At 37.9% G+C, this 26,813-nt stretch overlaps 3 protein-coding genes across 6 annotated transcripts in view; 2 read left to right on the forward strand and 1 right to left on the reverse strand.

The window, feature by feature from the left end:
• Window positions 1-2,158: 2,158 nt before the first annotated feature.
• Window positions 2,159-5,123, forward strand: tuba1b (tubulin, alpha 1b). Its single transcript, NM_194388.3, is given in 4 exon segments — window positions 2,159-2,272; window positions 3,447-3,669; window positions 3,769-3,917; window positions 4,020-5,123. Coding segments are annotated over 4 exon segments (1,350 nt in total). The 5' UTR covers window positions 2,159-2,269; the 3' UTR covers window positions 4,995-5,123.
• Window positions 5,124-7,097: 1,974 nt separating this feature from the next.
• jph2 (junctophilin 2) overlaps window positions 7,098-26,813 on the reverse strand; it is a 37,648-nt gene continuing 17,932 nt past the window's right edge. The window contains exons 3-7 of one of the 3 annotated variants that reach the window (XR_015522822.1): window positions 18,784-18,902; window positions 15,545-16,491; window positions 10,715-10,811; window positions 8,272-10,607; window positions 7,098-7,388 (exon numbers count right to left, since the gene is read on the reverse strand). Coding sequence is in view for 2 of the 3 variants with exons in the window: in XM_087305711.1 (XP_087161837.1) it covers window positions 10,731-10,811; window positions 15,545-16,491; window positions 18,784-18,902 (1,147 nt within the window). In the remaining variant the exon portion in view is untranslated. 3 annotated transcript variants of the gene reach the window in all.
• Window positions 12,025-26,813, forward strand: part of gdap1l1 (ganglioside induced differentiation associated protein 1-like 1) — a 63,763-nt gene continuing 48,974 nt past the window's right edge. Inside the window, exons 1-3 of one of the 2 annotated variants that reach the window (XM_087307605.1) lie at window positions 12,025-12,174; window positions 17,857-17,901; window positions 18,411-18,500. In XM_087307605.1, coding sequence (XP_087163731.1) covers window positions 18,480-18,500 — 21 coding nt within the window. In that variant the 5' untranslated portion in view covers window positions 12,025-12,174; window positions 17,857-17,901; window positions 18,411-18,479. Of the gene's footprint in view, window positions 12,175-16,124; window positions 16,265-17,856; window positions 17,902-18,410; window positions 18,501-26,813 lie in introns of those variants that run through there. The other variant, XM_087307604.1, reaches the window with a different exon arrangement.

Raw genomic sequence — 26,813 nt, forward strand, 5'->3', positions numbered from 1 at the left:
TTCAAGTTGTCTTGTCTTAAATGGTTCTGTATATAATGTATAACAATTGAACCCGTTTGTTGTATTCTATTACTGAGTAAAATGCTAACTTGTCATACATTAGCTGGAATATATAATAAAGAATGAGACAGATATGACTGTACTAGTACAATTACGCTGATTGACCTATTTTGGATGTCATACAGAAAGTAAAAAAAATGTGACTAGAATATAAGCTATAAACTAATAAGTATCATTTTGAACATCGCTTAAGTAAATGACAGTCATTTTAATGTAGCTCCAATGACACAACGAGTATTTGCATGATCATTGTTTTAAATAGTTCATGCAGAAATATTTCCATAACAACAATGCAGTCTTTATGTAAGTAGCAGATGGTGGAAAATAACCTCATATTTCATGCAAATATATGATTTATGAGTCCTATTTGTGTGGCATTTTGATGCATGTGGAAAGAGTAGTGTATTTATTTGTCCTATTAAGATTAAAATGATAATCTGAATTGCCAAGTTTCCTCATGCTACACTCTCAGAAAAAATCGAACAATGTTGTACCAAAGAAGGTACAAACCCTTGTCACTGAGGCAGTACCTTTTTATGGAACAGAACATACCTTAAGACAAAGAAACAAATTTGTACCATTGCAGTTTGTACCGTTAAGGACATGATTTGTACCATGGGAAACCAAAATGTACTTTTGGTTTTTAAAACCTGCAGATACAATATTGTACCTTCATCAAAGGTACAAATCTGATCCATGAAAGTACCACTACAGTGACAAGACACTTTGTACCTAAACAGTGTCAAATGTGTTCCTTCAAGAACTATTTAAAGACATCTTGCTCTGTTCAAAATGCATCAATTTATTTTCAGTAAATACAAAACATCAAATACATTTTTAAACAATGTTTTTTTAAGTTTTATTTTGTGTAAATGCAACTTTTCCATTTATAATAAAGAATAAAAAATACTAAACCTATTAAAAATACTAAAAAACATAAATCAAAACATCTATTTTTTTACTGGTATTAAACATTTCATAACACTTTTCACAAAAATGTTACAGAACATTCTCCCATGTACAATATAAAAAAATTTCTCTAATTTTCACACAATAACTTTGTAATCACTTAAAGGGTAATTTAATTTACTTATCTTTAAAATATAAACATAATTATGCAAAGGTTTTGTAACGAGATATGCACAATGTTTGATTAGTTTTACAATACTAAAATGTCTGCACGAACACTTTGCATATGCAGGACTTTTGCCAGCTCAGTGCGTATAGTGGAATACAAATGCCAAAAGGTGCGGATATCAATAATGAAAATGTATTCATCAGCAAATGCTTACCAAATGTTTATTAAAAATGTTAAGTTTACAATACCTGTAGTTTTGTTTTACCAGTTGTTTTGTTTTATAAAACTTAATAATTAATGTTTATGGGTTCCTTTAAACATATGCTTTTAAATGATGAGTTATGTTTTAATATGAAAATCATTCATAAAATCACTTTGCCTTTTCAGTCATATTTATTTTCATAGGTATTGTAATAAAGAAGGAGTTGTCCAACACTTGGGTACCTTTTATATGGAAACAATTGTGTATCTTCATTTCAATTGTACCATAAAAGGTACAGAAAAGGTACTTTTTTACAAAAGTACAAAACTGTTTCTTTTGTACCACCGAGTATCTTTTTTTCTGAGAGTGTGTCTGATTTTTGGCATAAAAGTTTCCTTTATGTGGTTTTCTTAATTGCAGGTAATTATATAAGAAAAGAACAAATTATGTGCACAGCACCAATGACTAACCTAAGTGGTAGGATAATATAAAATACATCTATTTAAATTGAACGACAGCCATTATGTACAGTGCTACACCCTATCTTATACAAAAACATCAAAGTCAGAGCTATTTTCTTTAATTCTCTTAAATGTCAAGTTGACTCACATTCATTGTTATTCAGGTTCGTCCCGCCTTGTACAGGATTTCTGACACAAACGTTTTTGTTTAAAGATTACCATCAGCCAATAGGGTGTCACTAAACTCTCATCCGAACCAATGAGGATGTGACAGGATGCGCGTTTCCGCGCGCGCGCTCCGCCTTGTGACGACTGACAGAAAAAAAGTATAAATATTCCCACCCCGCGGACTCAGACACTTCATTCTCTCACCAGACTCATAAAAGTCGAGTGTGAGAGCGTTTATAACAGAAAAACCGAAGGCTATCCTATTCATAATTGCCATTCATCGAAAATACACATTTGAAAATGGTGAGTATAACGCTTTTAAACGTTTTGTAACTCATGCTGCTTTATTATTCATTAAGAATAGGTGTTTTGAGACCTGTGCTAAGGGTTCTTTGACAGTAACTTAACGGTAAGTCTAACAATAGGGACTCTTAACTTTGGAATATACTTTTTAAATACGTTAATAACCCTTTTCTTGTCATGATTTATTAATTAAATGTCATGGGAAAAGATCCCAAAATGTATCTCTGAGATAAATGTGAAATTTAAGCTTTAATTTAGCGCACAATTATTATTCATATTATTATTATTATTATTATTATTATTATTATTATTATTATTATTATTGGGAGTGTGTCATTTGCCTCCCGTTGATGTAAAATAGCTGATAGAACAGACGCAAATCTCATTCTCAATGCCACTGGAAAGAGGATCTTCTGACATGTGAAGTAAAATATCTTTCTTTGTTCTGATGTTCATGTGAAGTCATTTCTCTAAAGCAGTGTGCTGGAACCACCGGCAGGGGAAGTGATTCAGGGCCACATGTGCTCTGGTGAAGCCAGATGAATTCCAGAGCTCTTGTGTCAAGAGGTTTATGCCTTAATAAGTTTCCCATGATTAAGCTAAAGTGGTTCATGAGCATGACCAGCCTAAAACAGAGAGATGCTTTACTCTGTTTTAAATTTGTCTGAGTTACTATAAACAAGACTTAAATGCTCTCATTTGTTAAAAATAATGTCATCACTTGGCTTGAGAGTTGTTTTACATTGTTTGTACTTTTAAATTTCATTTAAGTGTGCAAAGAAACTAAAAAATATGCATTTCAAATATTTCAAATGTTGATGTAATTTTAAAGGAATGCATTGTTTTGAAAGAATAAAGCCCTCCCTTTGAAACAAGTGCGGATCTGTTTCGTCAGCTGTTTGTATGGTCAGGAATTTGTGCGACCTATAGCAATTTCGGATTTTTGCAATGTAGGCGTTTCGTCAGAGCTTCGTAACACAATTATACAAAAAAAAGTTTCTTATTCATGTATGTTACAGTTCTCATGAAAATATTTTATAAACTACTGAATATGGTTTTCTTGTGTTAACTTAACATGCACAAATGAATGGCTAAATCACTTGCAATTACAGGATGTTGGCTTAAAGTGTGTAGTGTTTGTAGATCTTTCTATAAATCTCTCTTCTCTTTACAGCGTGAGTGCATCTCTATCCACGTTGGTCAGGCTGGAGTTCAGATCGGCAATGCCTGCTGGGAACTGTATTGTCTTGAGCATGGCATCCAGCCAGATGGGCAGATGCCCAGCGACAAAACCATCGGAGGAGGTGATGACTCCTTCAACACCTTCTTCAGTGAGACCGGAGCTGGAAAACACGTCCCCAGGGCTGTCTTTGTAGACCTGGAGCCCACTGTCATTGGTAAGTAAATTTTAATAGATAATTCTGTATTATTTTGTTAATAATTTATTAATTTGTGTGATTAGTTTGATAACATGTCTTCATGACCCAATTGTCCAGATGAGGTGCGCACTGGGACATACCGTCAGCTGTTCCACCCTGAGCAGCTCATCACAGGAAAGGAAGATGCTGCTAATAACTATGCTCGTGGTCACTACACTATTGGCAAGGAGCTCATTGACCTTGTTTTAGATAGGGTTCGCAAACTGGTAAGTTGTTAAATTAAAACAGCCTTTGATGTTGATTGATGTTAAATTATGCTTAATTACAACGCTAAAATACTGAAGTTGTAACACGCATCATGTTTTTAGTCTGACCAGTGCACAGGTCTCCAGGGTTTCCTGGTCTTCCACAGCTTTGGTGGTGGCACCGGTTCTGGCTTCACCTCTCTGCTGATGGAGCGTCTGTCTGTCGACTACGGCAAGAAGTCCAAGCTTGAGTTCTCCATCTACCCCGCTCCTCAGGTCTCCACCGCTGTGGTAGAGCCTTACAACTCCATCCTGACCACCCACACCACCCTAGAGCACTCTGACTGTGCCTTCATGGTAGACAATGAGGCCATTTATGATATCTGCCGTAGGAACCTTGACATTGAGCGTCCTACTTACACCAACCTCAACAGGCTGATCAGTCAGATTGTGTCCTCCATCACAGCCTCCCTTAGGTTTGATGGTGCCCTCAATGTGGATCTCACTGAGTTCCAGACCAACTTGGTGCCCTATCCTCGTATCCACTTCCCTCTGGCTACCTATGCCCCAGTGATCTCCGCAGAGAAGGCTTACCATGAGCAGCTCTCTGTGTCTGAAATCACCAATGCTTGCTTCGAGCCGGCCAATCAGATGGTCAAATGCGACCCACGTCACGGCAAGTACATGGCCTGCTGTCTGCTGTACCGTGGTGACGTGGTACCCAAAGACGTGAACGCCGCAATCGCCACCATCAAGACCAAGCGCACCATCCAGTTTGTGGACTGGTGTCCCACTGGTTTCAAGGTTGGCATCAACTACCAGCCTCCCACTGTGGTTCCAGGTGGTGATCTGGCTAAAGTGCAGAGGGCCGTGTGCATGCTGAGCAACACGACAGCTATTGCTGAGGCCTGGGCTCGTCTGGATCATAAGTTTGATCTGATGTACGCCAAGCGCGCCTTTGTGCACTGGTACGTGGGTGAGGGTATGGAGGAGGGCGAGTTCTCTGAGGCCAGAGAGGACATGGCTGCCCTGGAGAAAGATTATGAGGAGGTTGGAGCTGAGAGTGTGGAAGGAGAAGATGAGGGTGAGGAATATTAGAAATGCTGCCTGCTGTGTTTCCTGTCCATTGTCATATTTTTGTGTTCTATTATAACTTTCCAGTTGTCAACTGGCTAAAAGGTCAATCCTTGCGACACTTTTAGAAAAAATAAAATTTTGCAACATGTACATGTTCTTGTGTTTTCATGAATTTTAGTTTATTTTAAACCATTTTGCAAAACTATATCTTCTCAATTTAATATTTTATAGACATATGCACTGAATAGTATACTAATAAAAAAACACTTTATTCTGCAGTATAATTAAAAGTACAGTAAATTTCTATTTTCTAATGTTTGGAAACCGTTTTCAATATTCAATTAGGAAAAGTGGGTAAAATAACGAAGTTTGGTACAACCTGCAAAGCTCATTTTTACATTTTGAAATGTTAATATACAACTAATACAGGATTTTTTGTAATAACATTTCACAATTACTCACTATGTGCTTTCTATGAATTTACATTTGGAGAAAATATAGTATTTCCTTCATAAAGCATTTTGTCTACATGCTTAAATCCTAAATTTACCTTCATAAAGCCTGCAGAAACCTGCTTTAGGTTTGTTGTGTTGCCTGTGGTGTTAAAGGGAAAGTTCACTATAAAATGAGAATCGGTCACCTCAGGATGACAAGTTTTTATGTTTTGGAGATTTTCTCACATGTTCTGTCTGTAAATCGCTTTGACTATGAAGCATGTTCTGTTGGATTGTGTTGGTTTTAGTTCAGTGAGGAATTAATTTTATTCAGTTTATTCATTTGAATTGATTTTTCACAATCCAAATAAATTAAAAAAACCTTAATATAATCTGTGTCCAGTATACATATTCTTAGAATCTGGCATGGCATTAAAAAACTTTTAACAATTAAAAGTGGTTTTGAATGTTCATTTATTTATTTCTTCTGTTAAACCTAAAACAATCTGCTCTGGAGAATGTTGGAAACCAGCAGCCACTGACATCCATAGTAGGAACTAAAAATGGAAATGGAAGTCAATGGTTGCTGCTTTACAAGATTCTTCTAAAAAGAAGCAAGAAACTTATGTTTTGAAGCATGTGAAGGATGAGTAAATGATGAGAGTTTATTTTTGTGTGGATTATCCCTTTAAATTTACCTTAGGTCAGTTCTAAGCAAGTTGAATCTTTTTACATTGTCAAACAGTGATCTCTTCAAATTATTATTATTTTTATTATTAATAGTTCTCAGTGTAGTTCTTAGTGACCATTACTATTTAGTAGTGGACATGCATTTAATAGTGTAGCAATTTTATAGTGAACTAGTCCAGTTGGTGCATATTCCAGCATTTCCCAACCCTGTTCCTGAAGGCACACCAACAGTACACATTTTCAACCTCTCCCTTATTATACACACCTAAATCAACTCATCAGAACATTAGAAGAGACTCCAACCCTGAAATGAATAGGTCAGATAAGAGAGGAGTATAAAATATGTACTGTTGGTGTGCCTTTAGGAACAGGATGGGGAAACACTGGCATATTCTACAGGTACAAAACAACAACAACACAATTTAAATGCATTAACTTGCCTAACATTTCCTCAACAAATGTCATAGAAGTCATTTACCCTGGATTGTTTAGAATTGTTTCAAACTCATCCACTGTGGTGTAATTTTAAGCATTTGCAGTCTCTGTATCTTGAACACAGGGGGCAGTATTGCTGTACAAACGGCTGGTTGAGTCTGGATGGTGTTCACTCTGGCTGAGGTCGAGCAGTGCAGCACAATAAATCACTGTGCATAGACCAGTCTTACTCGCAGCCTTTCTATTGCCCATGCTAATGTGCAAGTGTTGATGAGTTAACACTTTATCTGAGGGAAGTAAACTTTCCCATGTTACAGAGTATGGCATTAGAAGAGGCCCGTCCACCACCCTAATCTAAAATTGGGCTTGGCATTCAGACCCTGTCAGGGGAGAGAGAATATGTCAAGCTGGTAGACAGGTGGAGTTTAAATATATATTCTTTGTTCCTGCTTGTCTGCCTCTCCCTAAACTAGCATCGATGTGCATTTTGGGTGGTTAGAAGGCAAATTGGAGATCTATTAATGGTAACACTGTAAAAGTAATGCAGAAACATTCATTCGAAAAGTGTGGTGCATTTTCCTTTATTGCAACAATTCCATTCATGATTGTGAGTGCTGAAACACAAGAACATGAACAGGTCGGGTGGGGAAGAGGGAAAGTTGCAGGAACTTTCAAACCGCAAGTAATCCAATGCATCATAACCATGCTGAATTATTAGATAAATGTAAAACAGTCATGTACAGTTTTGTCTGAGAATACAGATTTTATTCTCAGCAGAAACACCCTTCAAGATTTGTTGCAAATGGCAAAAATAGTAATACAATTACACAAACAAACAATGATTGTTATACAGGGCCTGTTTCAGAAAGCAGGTTAAGTTAAAACTCAGAGTAGTTTAACCCTGAAATGAGAGAAACTCTGGGTTTTCCGTTTCAAAATGGCAGGTTTGTTAAACTCGAGAAAGCAGGGTAAGTCAAGCCTAGTTCTAAAAGAGAGTTAACTTTAACTCAGAGTCAGTTACCGTGGTAACTTACTCTGTGAATCTAACCTGGTCCGGAGCAGGTTTTATTCTCTAAACTCAGAGTTTCTGTCGGTCTCCTCCCCTTTTTTAAAGATGAAGCGGTATTTCTCGCATTAGCCTTACATTTCCACACACCTATTTTAGAGCTCATTTTGGAGATGTGCTTAAAAAAGATTGATGGAAATGCCATGATTCACATAACTTTTGAAAATACGCATAATAAAACATGTGCATAACTAAGTAGGTTAAACTTTTATTTGATAAGATGCACATAAACTACGAAGTGCACTTAACAAAAATACTTATTTTATTATACTTAAAATGTTTAAATACTTAAAATTAAAAATTACGCATTAACTTGAGCAGCTGTTTTCCCACGCTAACTGTCTCTGTTTCGCTGATGGTTGCTTCTTTTTAAATATATACGCTCATATTTGCTATAACTTTGCATGAGCAGATCAAATTCAGCCGGTGAAAGAAATGCTGATCTCTTTTTTTAAGATGTTGCCATGATCACTCGTAATGTCTGCGCTCTATTGATAATGCCTTTTTATAGACACGGTGCGCACGCTTAACTCTGAGTTAGTCTACTCAGAGTTGATTGACCCAACTCAGATCAGCTATTCTGAAACTGAAAACTATTCTCTCTGTAAATCAACTCAGAGTTCAAGTTTAAACTCAGAGTTGTTTGAACCTCCTTACTGAAACAGGCCCACACTCTAAAAATGCTGGGGTATTTCAACCCAATTCTGGGTGTAACACGGACTAAACCAACTGCTAATTTATTTAATTAGGTGAAGTTTATTTATAAACTAATTTCAAGAGGATCAAGTGCTTATGATTGCTTGAGGCGGGTCCTGCATTATCCAATTTAAGCCACTATAAATACCCTAAGTTCCATATAACAGCCATCTTGGTTTTGAAGAATCCCCCCGTCCATCCCTACTCCTCCTCCTTTCCTAGATTGGTGGCACGGTAGCCCAGTGGTTAGCACTGTTGCCTTGCAGCAAGAACATCACTGGTTCTAGTCCTTACCAAGCCAGACTACTTTTCTGTGTGGAGTTTACACCTTCTCCTCATGCTCACGTTGGTTTCCCCCACGACGTTCCCCTATTTCCTCCCACCGTCCAAAAACATGCAACTTAAGTTTATTGACTAATCCAAATCGACACCATAGACATGTTTCTAGTAAGTAGTTATCTCTTAACAGCACTCACTATCTGTTTATGAGCTACTACATTAAGGGAGTTCTTGAGATCTACCTGCCTTGCAAACGGGAGGGAGCCCCGGGCTCAAGAAACGTACAGTATAAGCTCAGGGTTCTCTCCCGGGACAGCATGCCTAACAAGCTTTATAATCCATCATTAGCTAAGTGTGAACTCTTGAAATTATTAGGACCGAATTTAACCTAATGTTTGGGTCAGTCCATATTTTACCCAATTTGGGTTTAAATAATCCAGCATTTCTTAGAGTGTATATATTTTGGGTGAGTATTTTGTAATTCAGAACTTAGTCTTATTATTCATAATGTTCCTTTATTTTGTCAATAAATAACATTTGGACAGTTAACTGTATTTCCTATAAGACCTTTTGTAAATTTGAGGTTATGTTTTCTACACTGATGGTTAAACTGAGAATTTCGGATATTATGTTAGATGTAAATCATGAAATGTGCATCTTTTCTGTTAAAATCCATTATTTAGAAATGTACAAAAACACATGACTGTGCACATGCATAAAAATCTGAGACGTACATTTTCACAACCTGTTTGCTGCACAACCTGGTTTGGACATTTTAAAGCACTTGCATATTTTTTAGACTAATACAGGCAGAAAAATGCTGAAGGATAATCACAAATTCACAGTACAACAATTAGTAAGCCACAAAATCTCGTTTTAAAACTCTCACACCAACTTTTGGAGACCTTCTCTCTGGGGATGCTTTAGTTTGATGATTAATAGACCTCATTCCTTTCCTTGTCATTTTTCATTTTTGCAAGTATTCCACTACACTGTAAAACCAAACAGTTAACTTTATCAAATGACATGAGAGAATTAACTCAAAATTTACTGAAAGTTAATTTTACTCATTTGAAAAGAGTTTTGAACTCAGCATTGAAGGTAATCATTTGATTAAATACCTCATTACTTCAACTTAAATGGAGTAAGTTCATAGTACTCAGATTAGTTTTTAACTGAAATGGTTTGAGTTTCCTTAAACGATTTGAGTTGCTTATTGGCTTAACTTATTGGGTTTTACAGTACTCAGATGGTTTAAGTTCTCTTCATTTGTTGGGTTTTACTGTACTCAGATTGCCCCGTTTACTCAAATGGGTTAGGTTCACAGTTCTCATTAGGATTAAGCTTTGAACTTAAATGGTTTGTTGCATTCAGTTTTCTCAAATGGTTTGAGTTACCTTAACTGTTTGGGTTTAACAGTGTATATTGTAGAAGACTTAAACAATAATCATGTGAAATACATTTCATTTGTCAATGTATATTTTTATTCAGTCATGCAGGGGAGATTTTAAGACATAATATGTGTAATTGCATACAGCGTCTGAACTTTGGAAGCTTGTGAAAGTATAAGTGCACTGGTGGATTTTAAGTTTGTTCTAGCCATTGAAAAGAAAGACAAAAAACAGGATTGACCCATTTTTTTTACCATCACAACTACTTATTTATTCTCCAGAGATGAATGTTACATGCCAAGTGACATGTTTTGCTTTATAGAACGTGACGTGCACAACGTGAATTAGCCCTTATTATAGACGATTCAGCTCCAGCTGCAATAGACTTTAACAGACCTGTTAAATGCAGCAGTACCTTTTAGAAACAAAGCAAATGTGCAGAAATGCTTCATTCTGTAATGTTCAGGCACTGAGGCACACTGATCATTTGGGAGCACTCGGTCCAATTACAGATGGCAACCATCTTCAGAGTAGCTCAGGAGGGCTGTTCTGAAACTGGATAACGCAACAACAGAGCCGTTAATGGAGCGCAGTGCTTCCTCACAGCTCCCCATGGTAGTTTCTTTCACCTGGATGGTTTTGGCTAGAAAGAAAGCATGTGTAATAATACCTGCAGTGTTTTTAGAAAGACAAAATAGCAGGTGCACTTAATATAAATTGCACTCAAGAATACATCAGATAGGAGCTTACCTTAGATTTTGTCACCTCAAGACAAGATGTGAACGAAAAGAATCGCCAAACCGATGTTCAGGAATATAACCATGCAGATCATAATCGTGTTTGGCCCCTAGGAAGAACAAAAAAGTAAAAAATTTAAGTGTCTATTGTGTAAACTAGGGATCTGCAACAACATCCACTTTCCTGCAGGCTTTAGTTACAACACAAGTCAAATATATGAGCTAAGCAGGGCCTTTATGATTACTAGAAAGCAAGTATGTAAGTTTAATCAGGGTTGGAAGTAAACTTTGCAGCACAGTAAATCTTGAGGGCCATAGATTCCAAGTCTTGGTGCAAAGTAAAATAATCAACTGATGGCATTTCAGGTAATATTTTTTGTGGAATTGCTAAAAAGCTACCTTTAAATCAGAATTTAACTTTAAATGAAATAGCTATAGGAAATCCCAAGCAGTTGTGTTGAAACAAATAAGATGGCTTCTTCTTCTAAGAAGGTCTCCCACATCTGCACAAACAATGAATGTTGCCCTTATTTGACACAAATAATTTAGTTTTGTGGTGAATAATGGCTTAGAAGTTGAATTGAGTGTTAACCTGTGGTCACACTGGGCTTTTCCTCCCATAGACTTCCATTCATACGCATGCGAATGCGTCAGACCGGAAACGCAGGGTCATGAGTTGTTTCGCAGGTTGCTGCGGTGCAAAGTTTAAGCTTGGTGAACTCTGACCTGCGAAATCACATCACTTGACTGCGCGAGACCAATCGAGGATCAAAACATGACCTCTCTGGGCAGAAATTTAAAACATGGAGCAATGGCTCACTTTTTTAATGTCTAATAATCTTGTTTAATCCCGCCCCTTTTCACAGCGATGTAAGACAGAATTTCACACACACAAACTCTAGTGTGACCGCAGCTTTAGAGTGTTAAACAAAATGTGCAGTGGTGGTGGGAACAAATCTGAGCAAATCTGTGAAATACTGTCTTAAAGCAGGAGTGTCAAAAACTGCCCTCTTAAAGCCACTATCCTGCAGAGCTCAGATCTGATCCTAAATAAACTAATTAAGGTCTTTAGGAAAGTTACTTTGGGCAATTGTGCTGAATAGGTTAAAATAAACTCTGCTGGACAATGGCTTGGTCCCAGAGCAGAAACGGACACCACTGCTTTAAGGCAGCCATAGCCTATGTTTAGAGCAGGGATGTCCAAACTCGGTCCTGGAAGACCGGTTTCCAGAGGAGTTTAGCTCCAGGCCTAATCAAACACACCTGAACCAGCTAATCAAGCTCTTGCTAGATATACTAAAAAAACTTCTTGGCATGTGTGTTGAAGCAAGTTGGAGATAAACTCTCCAGGATCGAACTTGGACACACCTGGTTTAGAGAGTTGAACTTGTAGTTAAAAAGTCACTGGCAGGGATTGTACATGAAGGGAGTGAATGACCAGCACTCTCTTTCACTTTCAGTAACAAGACTGAGGTGAGTCCTTCAACCTTTGTTTGAAAGCATCTGCTAAATTTAAATGTAGTTCAGGGCTTCTCAAACCTATTCTGGGGTCTCATCACTGAATATGTTGGATGTCTTTCTTATCTGACTCATGACTATGAGCTGATGAGTTGAATCAGGTGTTTTAGATGAAGAAGGCATTGCCAGGAAATATTAGTGAAGCACTACTTTAAAATCAGGGGTGTCCAAAACAACCCCTGTAAATCCACTATACTGCAGAGTTTAGGTCTGATCCTACATAAACCTGAACTAACTAATGAAGGTCTTTAGAAATGTTAGAAACATGCAGGCAATTGTGCTGAATAGGTTGAAATTAAACTCTACAATGGCTTGGTCCTAGAGCAGAAATGGACACCAATGCTTTAAGGCAGCCATAGCCTAATGTTTAGAGCAGGGGTGTCTAAACTCTGTCCTGGGGGGCCGGTGGCCAGGAGAGTTTAGCTCCAGCCCTAATCAAACACACATGAATCGGCTTATCAAGCTCTTACTAGATATACTAGAAACGTCATGGCAGGTGTGTTGAAGCAAGTTGGAGAAACTTTCCGGGACCGAGTTTGGAAAGCCCTGGTTTAGAGAGTTGGACTTGTAATTCAAAAGTCATTGGCAGGGATTGTATGTGGAAGGAGTGTACGACCAGCACTCTCTTTCACTTTCAATAACAAGACTGAGGTGAGTCCTTACCCCAAACTTTGTTTAAAAGCGGTTGCTAAATTTAAATGTAGTTCAGGGTTTCTCAAACCTATTCTGGGGTCCCACCACTGCATATGTTGGATGTCTTTCTTAGCTGACTAATGACTAGCGGTCTCCCCTAATAAGCTAATTAAAGTTAAACAAGGTGTGTTAAATAAATAAGACATGCCGAGTGCATATTTGTTAAGCACTACTTTAACACAGGGGTGTCCAAATCTACTCTTACTTTCCAAAAGAGTTTGTCCAATCTTTACTCAAACACACCTGAAGTAACTAATAAAGGTCTGTAGGAACTTACAATCAAGTGCAGAGAAGGTACTTTAGTGCAGTGCTTCTGAAAACTGTTCAGGGAAACCCTCACCACTGCACATTTTAGATGTCTCCCTCAGGGGCGGACTGGCCATCTGGCAATTCTGGCAAATGCCAGAAAGGCCGGACCATTTTTTAAATGTGGGCCGGTCAGCTATTTTTATTTTTCATATGTATTGTTTTTACATGTAGGCAGCTTTTATCTCTTGCAAGATGTGAATATAATGATGATGATGATAGTAAGAATAATAATAAATGTTAAGCATTGGCCCAATCAGCAACGACCGGCTGGTTTCGAGATGGGCCGACCCAATCAGAGGTTAGGCAGACGTAATCAAAATCTGGCAAGAATGTCAAACAAACAGTAAGTAAAATACAAGCTAATTGTCAGAGATGGACCATAAAAAGGGAAAGACAGTCAAGTCAGATATTGCCAAATACATAAAATTAACTGAACTAGTCTCGAAAGGGGGCAGTGCAGTGGCGCAGTGGGTAGGTCGCTGGTTCGAGCCTCAGCTGGGTCAGTTGGTGTTTCTGTGTTGAGTTTGCATGTTCGTGTGGGTTTCCTTCTGATTTCCTTCACAAGTCCAAACACATGCTATAGGTGAATTGGGTAGGCCAATTGGGAATTGGGTTACCCAGTGATGGGTTGCAGCTTTAAGGGCATCCGCTGTGTATAACATATGCTGGATAAGCTGGCAGTTCCCAGATTAATAAAGGGATTAAGCCAAAAAGAAAATGAATGAAATGATTGCATATTTAAATGGGTTGTTTTTGTTCCTGTCACATACATTAAATGTTTAAATATCTCTTAAATATGGTACTTATATAACTTTACCATCTGTACACCAATATAAGTATTGAATGTGAGTGTCCGTGGGTGGGGCTGTGTCTGTGTGGTTATGTGGGCTGGTGTGGCTACAGTGCCAGGGCTGATTTTTAGACCCAGTCCGCCCCATGGTCTCCCTGGTCACCCTTTTTAAGTCTTGCAGTCTAATTGGGTGATGAGTTCATTCTGGCATGTTTGTTGAGAAAACTGTGTAAAATGTGCAACTGGTGGGGGTTTGAGCAACACTACAGCTCAGAAAAAAACCATAGACATGAAATCCTTAATCTTTTGTGTACAAGAGAGCTTTTATCCATTGCAAATATTTTTTCCATACTAGGAACAGCCCATCAGTAGGCTCAGTGTGCCACAAGAGGACGCTGTGATGCAATATGATACTGAATTTCTGACGGACCTCATGTGGCTCTCTGAAGGTGAGAATTTGTCATTTTGAGGGTTCTGCCTTGTGAAGTTATGCATGATTGTAAAAAATGTGATCAAGGCACTAGAGCCGGGGCTCAATTTCAAAGAGCACAATCTGTCTGTGTTCTGGAGTAGTGTCTAGCATGCCCATGAGCTGCTTGAAACGATTGATCTTTCTTACTGGAAGGATGTTTAAAGCTAAGATAAGTGAGCCATTGTACACTGAATTGATATTCAAATAGTAATGCAACAAAATAAGGGTCTAGTCATTCAAAATATTCAAATTCAAGAACAGGAACAGAAACATCAATGCATTTAGAAAAGTAGGACTGAGTAAAACAAGATTAATGCAATGCCATGTTTGTTTATCATAGAAAGAAAATTATATATTTCAGTGTCTTCAATCTTTAGGATGTTTCAAGAGTTCACACTTAGCTGATGATTGATCATAAAGCTTGTTTGGTGTGCTGAGCTGGGAGAGAGCCCTGAGCTCATAAGATCCTTGAGCCTGGGGTTCCCTCCTGTTTGCAAGGCGAGAGGGGAGTTTGAGCTCAGGTAGATCTTGAGAACTCCCCTGCTGTAGTAGCTACTGAACAGATAGTGAGTGCTCTTAAGAGATAACTACTTACTAGGATCATGTCTATGGTGTCGATTTGGATAAGTCAATTAACTTAAGTTGCATGTTTTTGGACACTGAGAGGAAATTGCGGAACGCGGGGGAAACCTACGTGAGCACGGGTAGAACGTGTAAACTCCGCACAGAAACGTAGGCTGACTTGGTAAGGACTAAAACCAGTGATGTTATTGCTGTGAGGCAATAGTGCTAACCACTGGGCCACCATGTCACCCATCTAGGGAAGGAGGAGTAGGGGTGGAAGGGGGATTCTTTAAAACAAAGAAGGCTCTTATATGGAACTTAGGGTATTTGTAGTGGTTTAGGAATCGTCTGATTGGTGAATCATAAACTGGATAATGCAGGACCGGCCTCAAGCAATCATAAGCATGTGATCCTCTCGAAATTAGTTTATAAATAAACTTCACTTAGATGCATCCAAAGACCAATTTGTAATAGCAAAGAATATTTTTTAGCCTTACCTCTTCTAGCTCCATAGATGGTTGTGTCATTTCACTCGGGGCTTTCATAATAGACCTCTGCCTTGTTTCAGTTTTGGCCTCCACCTTGGCAACAGGTTTTGCAACCGGCATGACCACAGGTTTTGGTTCTGGTTTAGGCACTGTCTTGGGTTCAGGCTTTGGTGTGACTTTTGGGGCAGGGCTTGGTTCTCGTTTCGGTGAAGGTTTAGGCTCAACTTTGTTGATAAATTTCTTCTCCTCCCTGACGTCTGTCCTATACTCAGGCTTGCTTTCTGTCATAGAAGCAGGGCGCTCATTTATGGGCTGCCTTGTGTCAGCTCTATGCTTGACTTCTGCTGCCTTTGGCTCAGGTGTGGCTGCTTTGGGCGAAAGCTTGGGTGCAGGACGTGGTGGTTCTTCTTCATCATTGGGAAGGATGAGGTTGGTTCTTACTGGTTTAGCAACAGGGGCAGGTTCTGCCACTTTTGACTCTATGTCCGTTTTCTGCAGAGCTTTGATTTCCATGTCTGAACCCTGCTCCACTTTGGCACTCTGGCGGCTAGGGGTGCGAGATGGGACCTTGCTACTTGGGGCAGAGTGTTCTTCTGGAGCAGCATCTGGAGTGGGAGCAGCAGCAGGAGTGATGGGTCTACTATTTGGCCGACTACCTGCTCTACTGCTGCTTTTACTAGCACTGCCCCTACTGATCTTGTCTCCATTCCAGCTCCCAGGGCTCAAGAGGTGAGGATCATCCTTGCTTGGTGCTTGAGGGACAATGACTAGGGTGGGTGAGGGGGTGCGTGCAGGAGTGGAGCTTGGTCTCAGACCTTCCATCTCATGCATGAATGGGCTTTCCGGAGGTGTTGGCAGGGAGTCCTCAGCCAACAAGGGCTCGTGAATGCCTGTTTCCATGTTCTCATTGCTCTCTGCAACCTCCTGCAAGGCTCGCTTTTTAATATACTCAGGACCTGTGGAGGACACATCAATAAGCCTTGGTAGCTGATTATAATTTTACAATGCATGCATAATCATTCTTGAATGACCGGTATAAAGATTATTTGTACAGTTTTTAAATTTTTCCTTCAATATCATTTGAGTATTTTATTTCAAAACAGAAAGGTTCACATCGCATTTAGTAAAAATCTGAAAAATGTTGTGTATAGGGTGGACTGTTTATAATCAAACCTGCGGCCCACTGAATTAAACAAGTATGTTTCTATGGCCCATTGTACATTTTAATTGAACCCACGATTTGTGTTGGGTTAGTAACTTACTCAGATACAAGGCTGTTAACTGTCTTCATTCAATAAACTGTCAACAGGTCACAGAGAGTGATCAGAGAGATTCAGGCTGACATTTTTAGAAAGGCTACACCCATAGCGAGCTTCCACCACATACAAACGGTCACCTGTGTGCAACAATTCGACACTTGTGCAAGGGAACATCTGAGTGAAAGGGCTTTTTAATTGTGCATCCTTCTGTGAGTTATATAAATGCTAAATTAAGTCCCTTTTTTCTTTATTTCATTACACCCATTTTGCGACAGTCCTACAAAACTCTGCCACCCACACTAATGTTCACCCATCAAATCTTGTCTGGTTGCATCTGGTTTTGTGAGCTCAGATAAGTAGTCAAATCTGGCAGTGAACGGGATTGATACACTATTCACTCATGTACTATGTACTTATGCACTTGCACACTCAACAGGATAGTATATGTATTTAGTGTCATCCCAAATGGCACACTAATGTTTTTTTTGCTTAGCGGAAATTCAAACCGTTTGCCTAATGACGTTTGACGGTTGCCAAATCAGTGAATTAAACGACCGAATTATCAAATAATACCTGCCATGAGTATAACCGCATTCACCATCGGGTGGCGCTATAATCACTCTTGTAGGAGAATTTTGTTTTTACCATCCAAAATAAATAAAGTTATCCAACATGTGCGCCCGATAGCCCGATAGTGAGCAAACCAGCGGTTGTTGAGTGCGTGAAGTGTCCATTATTCCACACTTAATTTTACCGGCTGAATGAGTGCATCATCCTGGTAATTAAAGTGCACTTATTATTTTTAGAGTTTTCAGTGTGAACACACTACTTACACTATTCTACAAAATGGCGTAGAATAGTGCACAAGTACGTGATTTGGGACGCAGCTATTGACAGCCATGTATGTAGCATGTTATTTAAAATAGTGGGTTATTAAACCAATTGGCCGAATCGAATAGTATCAATTTCTTTCTTGTTTTTTTTTTCATTTTACATCAACATGATCCTATTTTAAACATATTAACAGTATTATTTCTGCTTTTGTTTATCTTGTGCCATTAGGCGCTCTGCTGCCCCCTCTAGCTCTGGAGCTGACTGATACAGAAGGTAGGTTTATGTACTCTGAAGATTTGTGTAGTCTGTGGTAAATTTATCTTAACTTGCTTTTTATTAACTCCTAAGTTGAGGCTATTTTTATTTATCATTCCTGGCAGCTGTTATCCTGTCATGCTCAAAGTTGTATCACAAAAAAAAATTGATGACAGAATAACCATAACAGTTTTTCGGCTATTTTAGATTTGATTAAAATTCTTTACGGGTGCTGATAATTTTGAGATAATTGGAAATGCATGCATATTTGAGGGTATACTTGAGTGTATATTTAAATTTAGTGCCTCGCGGCCTGACGTTGAATAGTTATCACATATTTTCACAAAAAAGCGAAAGACTGTAATGCAAAAAAAAGAACAACATCTTAACAAGTTCAGGTCATAAAAAGCAAATACAGGCTCACAATAACATCCCATGTTTATTATTAAAACAGGCGATATATAATATAATTACGCATTTAATTAGGCGAACTATAATTACGCATGTTTTGTTGTGCTCTTCTACAGTTTCATCTAAGATGGTTGAGACAGACGGTGCCAAAATAAAACCGTCAAGAGCTTAGCAGTGCCATTCAGATGGACAGACTGAAGAACACGGTGAGCTGCTGAAGGGCCTGTGTCCCAGCAATCTAATCATGTTTCAGACACTCAGAGCAGTTTAAATGAGGGTTTTCCGGGCTCGAGATTTCAATAGCATGTAGTTTGTTCTGAAATGAGTGCTGTAACTCGGACTTTGTGTAGATTAATGATCACACCTGCTACATTGTCTTCTTTTGAGATGCTACCTCTACTAGTCAAGCGCACTGTCACTTCACCAGGAAGATTTTAACCAGCCTTATTTCCTTTCAATATGTACAATGAAGTCGTATACTGTAGCTACCTGGTTGATGGAAAGAGGGAGAGAGCTCTCTGGCAACCACTCGAGCGATACTGGACTCATTATTAGCGGCTACAGCAGCCTGTTCTGCAGCGTCTCCTTTACTTTTGGCATGGGCCGTTCTGCAAAAAGGGGAAAAGGCATTATTTAGTTGTATTATATCAAATACTGGTGAATGCTGGGAGTTAAGTTCATTTCTTATCATTTCAAATGAAATGCACACTCACAGATATAGTTACAAGTGTTACCTCAAAAGGTAACATTATAGGTTACATAATAGTACCTTCACCGTTACACACTCTCAGAAATAAAAGTACGCAAGCTGTCACTGGGGTGGTACCTTTTCAAAAGGTAAACATTTGTACTTGAAGGGTCCATATTGGTACCTCAAAAGTATTTATAAGTACCTGAAAATTTTGAGAAGAACACTTTTGTACTTTTTAGGTACTGATATGTACCTGTGAGGTATTAATATGGACCTTTTTAGGTACAAATTTGCACTTTTTTTAAAAGGTACCACCTCAGTTACAGCTTGCATACCTTTATTTCTGAGACTGCATAGTAGTACCTAAATACAAAAGTAGTTTAGGTCTAGAAGGTTAAGTGTTTGTCAGAATGAAGAATTGTTTTCCTGACCAGTAGGGGAGGTAATGTGTACAAAAGTAACAAAGTGATTTTCTCGAAGCCCTGACAACATTTGCTTTCCAGACAATAACAGCCCATTCTGCATGCAACGCTTTATGGAGCTGTCCCAAGTTAACCTGATTTAGGGACCGTGTCCTGCAGGTAGCTCCAAATTTCTGTTTTTAGATCCAGAAAGAAAATTATTGTAACAGTTTTTTCCTTATTACAAGTTGTGTTTCTCTTTTCATGTGTCACACACTAATGATCAACCTACGGGTTATTAAAGTACAATAACACATCCAGTGAGTTTAAAATCTGAGTTTTTCTAGTTTAAAAGTAGGTCAGGCTTAAATGGCAATAGTTCCTGTAGGGACGACAGTAAGACTGTTAGTAATGTTCCACTTATAATAGCTAAACCTTATGTTTCACTTCCACATTAGAGTCTTCAGTGTGTTGATGCTCCTAATGCATATTGCCTTTGCAATATGCATTAAATTGTAACATTTGCACTGTTGGATTGTTTCTGAAATATTTGCTTAAAGTGAAATTTAAAATAGGATCATGTTTAATGTTTTTTGCAAAAAAAAAAAAAAAGTACAAAACATGTTTACAGTTAACATTAAGAAGGTCATAGTCAGATCAATTTAAAATAAGCAAGATTAAGCCAGTAAATCTAGCAAATATTGTTGTTGTTTTTGCCCCACCTGTGTGTTAGTTTTGTCCCTGCTGACTGCAACTTTTAAGTTAAGTTATATTGGAGTTGTTTTACACTGATACAAAATAACAGCTGATTTTGATTGAGCACTCTTGTGAGTTGGTAACCACAACAAAAAAATATTTCCGCTAAAAACATCGTTTAAATCACTACTGTTATAGTCCAAATTAACATAAGGGTAAATAAAGAATCCATTATATTGGACAAGCCTATTGAACTTAAACCACCGTCCACAGCAGCACCCTTTTAAAAGAATTTTTGTTTTGTTTTGCTTTGTGGACTTTTTGTTTAGTTTTTCTCCATTGATATGTATTCTTTCAGTCTTTCAAGAGCTTGCACACTTTGGTTTAAATTCAGTTATGGAAGAGAGCTGTGTGTGTGTTTACAAGAACAGAATAGAGAACAACCACGTTTAATAGCAGTGTACAAACCCACAGGTTAAGGTTTATTTTCTTCATTATTAAAGGAAAGCTCAGTTTAATTATTACAGTAGTTTGCTGTTGTAGTGTGTCTGAGATGCCAACATTTGACCTCATTTGTTCTGTCTGAGAGGAAAGGCTCGAGTGATTTCACCCCATATCTTACCCGTCAAACCAAAGCAACCCAAGACACCCTGGCTTTATTTGGAGAGATGGGCTAGCAGATGTCTGTACTATAAAAAGCAATGCTAACATCACTTAAGAATCCCATGCAGGACCATCTCAGTCAGAGCAGGAACTCGGCAAAACAACAACAATAATAATGCTGAAGAATATTCTAGAGAAAAAACACACTGACCCAAGAGTTCATGTGGTTCGCAGTGCGTTTGACTTAAATATGAGAGGAAGAAACGTTGGGGGTCGTATGGCAGAGGGTTATTTATAGCAGAGGAGGGTGTCCTCTTCACTCATTGAGCTGGAACTAAAATAAATCACTCTTTTAACACCCTGTTCCTCACAGAGAGAGACGTGGCCATGAGAAGACTACACCTTATTCTCCACCGCATACACTGATTATATTTGTTAAGGCGTAGTTAAAATGGTTTGTTTTATATTATGAATTATTGCACTGTAAATTGCTAAATTCTTACTAATAGTTTTTTGTCTTGATTGCAGTTCAAATATCGAAACCTTCTTAAATCAAGCATTTTCTAGACTTTTAAAAAATATAGTTTTGTTTTCAGAAAAATTCATTTTCTTTTTGAGTTAGTCCCTTTATTAATCTGGGGTTGCCACAGTGGAATGAACCACCAACTTATCCAGCACATGTTCTATGCAGCGGATGCCCTTCCAGCTGCAACCCATCTCTGGAACACACCCATACACACTCATTCACACTCATACACTATGGACAATTTAGCATACCCAATTCACCTGTATCGGATGTCTTTTGACAGTGGGGGAAACCAGAGCACTCGGAGGAAACCCACGCAAATGCAGGGGGAATATGCAAACTCCACACAGAAACACCAACTGACCCAGCCAAGGCTCGAACCAGCGACCTTCTTGCTGTGTTACAACAACACTAAGTACTGTGCCACTGTGTCGCATTTTTAGAAATATGACAAAATTGAAGTTTTGTTGTTTTTTTCCCCATAAAATAAACCAAATAATTTTCCAATGGATAAGTCTTATTTCAAGCCAAAAACAAGTTTATTTTATTTATTGTCAGATTATTTAGCTTGTTTTAAAGTTAAACTCATTTAACTTTTGACGTTACTTCTGAAAACAAAACCATATATTTTTTTTCTTGTATTGAAAATGCTTCTTGATTTTAAGAATTTTTAGATATTCTGACAAAAACGAAGTAAGAAAATGATCTGCCAGTGGGGTAAGCAAAAAAATCATGTTTTTCCTTTTGACACAAGATTATTTTGCTCACCCCACTGGCAGATCATTTTGTTAGTTTTAAGGGGAAAAACTCAATTAATTTCCTAAAAGAAGACTACATGTTTTGCTTGTCTAGAAAATTCTATTTGACTTAGGAATTTTATTTATTTATTTATTTTAGGTATTTGGACTAGAAACAAGACAAAAAAATCTTAGTAAGAAAAGCATTTTTGCAGTTAAATGGTGTAATTTTACCCTGCTGACAATTTTTTCTTTTTTAGATTTTGTCTTGTTTCTAGTCCAAATATCAGAATTTGGTAACACTTTATTTTGATGGTTGTCCATATTGCACGTTTGGTTGACTAAAATTTGCATTGCAGCTACTTGCCAATTACTTCTCATTTGAGTATTAGTAGACTGTCTGCTTAATATCTGTCGATACTGCTCCTTCAACAGACATTTAACTGATTATAAGAAACTTTGCAAGCACATGTCAATTTACTCTAACCCCAACCTAACATTCTATTTATAATCCAATGTTGGCATGTATAGGGACAATGTAACTTAAATTCAACAGAATGTGTTAAAGGGACTATCAAAATAAAGTGATTCCCTGAATTCTTAAATCAAGAAGCATTTTTGCAGACACAGAACACCTGTTTCAGCTGTATTGTTGGACAAATAAACATCAAACAAATGTAACCCTTTTGAACAGTACGATCCAGGAAGTGATTTTTATTTCTGTGCCCCCTTGAATACTATTCCAGATATGGGATTCAGAATGTACAGAATTTAGAATGTGTTTTCCATAGAACTGTCAGATTTTAAAACCAAAACCATGGTTTTTTTAATGCTTTGAAGCTTGATGTGCTTCCATGGAAACTAAAACTGAACACATTGTAAAGTTCGGTAAAGCCTAGATTGGATATGGCAGCGGATTCGCACATCAATACAGCATCTTTTTTGCGACGCTGTAAAACAATTTATATTTTTATAGTTCTGTAACTGTTGGGTTTAGGATTGGGGTGGGAGTAAATGAAATGCAATATGTCTGGTAATTAAATGCATATCATTAATAATATTGGGTAAAACCGCTGTTTTTACATTACTGTGACAGTTGGGTTTAGGGTTGGGGTAGTTGTTAATAAAATGCAAGTAATGGGAAATTTAATTAATAATATAAATAATTCTTGTTAACTTCCGGCTGCAAACGTATCTGATCTAACAACAACCGCAGATTTTTGTAGTGTCTATTTAGGCTAAGTGCAAATAGCACACCTCGTTGGAATAAGCTAATTGAGTGATTCCCGCCCATTACCGTTTGACAGATCGCATCATTTTTATGTTTATTTTAAAGTGTTTTCATGCCTAAACAAAGCGAAAGCATAGAACAGATTCACATTTAAGAGCAAGGGGCGGCCCCTGGTGGTTCAGCGGTATGGGTTGCGTATAGGGAGGCTCGACTCTTTAAAGGGCACCTAGGTTACCCCTTTTTTCAGATTTAATATAAGTGTTTTGCATCTCAAGAATGTGTATGTAAAGTTTCAGTTCAAAACACCCATCAGATTTTTCATTATACCTTTTACAAGATCCTTTTTTTTAACACTTTCCACCAGGGGGCCGTTTAGTTGTACTGCGCCTTTAAGGATAGTTCGGCCCGCCCACTGTTTCTACGTGCCTTTCTGTGCACCTTAATCTCCTCCCTCGGCTGCGTTAGACAACAGACAGACAGACAGACTAAGGAAGAAGATCTAACGTAGCGTTTGTGAGAAATACTACTGTAAGAACTGTACCAATGAGTATTTGTTGTGGAGATGCATCGATGAGGCACAAACACAATGTCAATGTACAAAGTTCACGTGTGCACGCACACAAATACAGACGGACGGACACACTGACAGACAGAGCGCATTCAGCTTTCCACTCTTTTTGCACGCATATGTGACATGATACAGGCTTATCTCCACTGCTGTATGGATATCTGTTATGTTAGTGTACAAATTAAGCCTGATTTAACGTCCACAAACCGGGATTGAAGCCTCTTCTTTTATAATTGTTTTGACACACGGCTGTGCTGATGAAGTAAAGCTGAAGTGAATTACTGTACTTCATTACACACATGCTCTGTTTTAAAACATTATAAACATGTGAAACTTACTCTTGATCACGTTTGATGATCCTAGCGAACTGAACAGACCTTTTATTCATGGTTGCTTTGCTCACGTCTGGTCTTGTTGACATGATTATACACGTGACTACCGGGACATGCTACGCGAGCCTGTCAATCAATTCAGTGGGTGGGGGGACGGCATTCCTACGTCAAGTTGCGGTCGGTCTGAAAACCGCTCCAGTTGGTCCACCATTTTTATGTTGTTAAATTGAAAAAAAAAAAAGAACTGGGTGTGTTTGTTTCACACCAATATGACGGTCTATACACTATACCAACACATGTCTGTCCAAACAGCTTGAAAAGTAGATTTTTTACCAACGGCGCCCTTTAATGTTTATTTGCCACCCTTCAAAAATAAATATGGGAAAATACCTTTATGGGATCATAATGGGATAAAACTGTAAAATATGGGAGAATCTCGGTAAAAACGGGAGAGTTGACAGGTATGTCCTGGACACGTACAAGTGGTTGGCACAACTCGAGGACATTATAATATTGGAATTATCTAAAGCTTGAGTAAACGTGATACAAATATGCACATTAAAGATCGACTACAGCTTTTGTATAATTGTATTCTACATATTCTAAGCCTACCAGTCAAAAGGTTAATTTTTTTGCTTAAAAAAAACTCACAAGTCTGCGATTTGGCAAATTATGATGGCAAAAATATACAAATAAACTCCAATTACATTATGTTGTGCTTTTGTAACGTCTGCATTTACCATGACAAACCTTCACCGTTAAACATTTTGTTGTGACATTTTCCATATTGTAACGTTACCCTGGGTTCAAAATAACTCGAGCACTTAAAGATGCTGTCAGTGGAGGGTTTAGAGAAGTTCAGACCCTCCCTGTGTTCAGTCACACATATACATTTCCAGCAATGTGTGTCATGGATATACATTTACAGTAATGTGTGCATTACATTTTTGGGAGGTGCTTCAATAAATTCTTGATGGAATAAATATCTATAATAGGTCAGTATAAGTTTGAACTGTACTGTACTTGAGATTGTCATGATTAGAAAAAAACAACAAGCTATGAAATAATGATTAAATGAAGCGGTATCCTGTTGTGTGTAGGAATGTGGCAGGTGGTTTGTTGACAGATTAGTGACGGATGGCATTTTCTGTAGACAGACGACTGATAAGACACCAGCAATGAAATCATTCATTCATTCATTCATTCATTTTGCTTCGGCTTATAGTCCCTTTATTCATCAGGGGTTGCCACAGCGGAATGAACCGCCAACTTATCCTGCATATGTGCTAGGAAACACTCATTTACTCGTACACTACGGCCAATTTAGCTTATTTACAGTAGTTCAACTGTAGCGCATGTCTTTGGACTTGTAGGGCAAACCAGAGCACCCGGAGGAAACCCACACCAACACACAGAAATGTCAACTGACCGAGACGGGACTCGAACCAGCGACCTTTTTGCTGTGAGGCGCCAGTGCTAACCACTGAGCCACCGTGTCACCCCATAGTAAAAGCAAACCACTGTAAATTTAAAGATTTATTTATGAAAAGTACTTCTAACATTCAACACTAAAACAAATTTGGTTCATTCATTTGTTCTTTCATTAGTAAGTATAGCAATTAATGGTAAAATGTTGTTGCCTCATATATTTCAACTTTGGATTTTACACCACACATCAGCATTACAGATTTACAATGGACTGTATGTACTAGATAATACTAAACTGTAAAAAGTGGCCTTAAACAACTTACTTCAGCTTGCTACAACTATACTAATTAGTTTTTTACCATTTAATATATTATGGTTTTCATTGATAAGTTGTAAAAGCTTAATTATTTTAGGTGTAAGAAGTTAAAGTCGTTTATTTAAGTTAATCCAATTAGGCTGTTTTTTTCAATGTACAATCATTACATATAATTAATACAATATTGAAATTAATTGATTCGCATTTATCTTCATTTATTTTCAGCTGACATTACATAAATCAGAAACAATCAACTTAAAGGGAACCTATTGTGCAAAAATCACTTTTATAATGGGGGGGGGTAAGTACAATTGTGTGGCAACCGTCTGCAAATAAAACCAGCTTCTAATAGTAAAAATGTATTAATTTATTTTTCTATAATCACACTTCATAAAATCAGCCTGCAGAAACACTTTGTATGTGACAGCAGTGGGAGAAGGCCCAGCCCATCAATCTCTCCTAATTGGCATAGGATATTAGTCTTGTTATTAATGGCAAAAGCAATAAATAATATGCATAATTCTTGTGGTTAATCAGCTATACTAACAGAGAAGGCTCCAGATCTGTTTTACATTACTGTGACGGTTGGGTTTAGGGTTGGGGTAGGGGTGGTCATTAATAAAATAAAATTAATGGGAAATTTAAAAAAATTATTTTAATAACTCTCGTTAACTTCTGGCGTATATAATCTATAGCTGATTAACCATGTGGATGGATGATAACAGTCTTTTGAGCCAACTAGCTGATATCTATCAGCTGATAACCACTGATATCGAGTGATAACATTCGAAATGGCTGGAATCTGTCACTATGCTGACACACAGTCATTAGTAGCTTCATCCTCTTTTGAAAAGCGCACAATGTCATTTGAATTTAAAGCGACAGTCACCAAAATGGCACAATTACGGTCAAAGCCTAAATGGGGCAGCTTCAAAGAGTTATAAAACATTATCCCTGTGGTATTTTGTGCTGAAACTTCACATACACTAC

Source organism: Danio rerio, chromosome 23 (assembly GCF_052040795.2).
Source record: "Danio rerio strain M-AB ecotype USA chromosome 23, GRCz13ab, whole genome shotgun sequence".
Taxonomy (NCBI): Eukaryota; Metazoa; Chordata; class Actinopteri; order Cypriniformes; family Danionidae; genus Danio; species Danio rerio.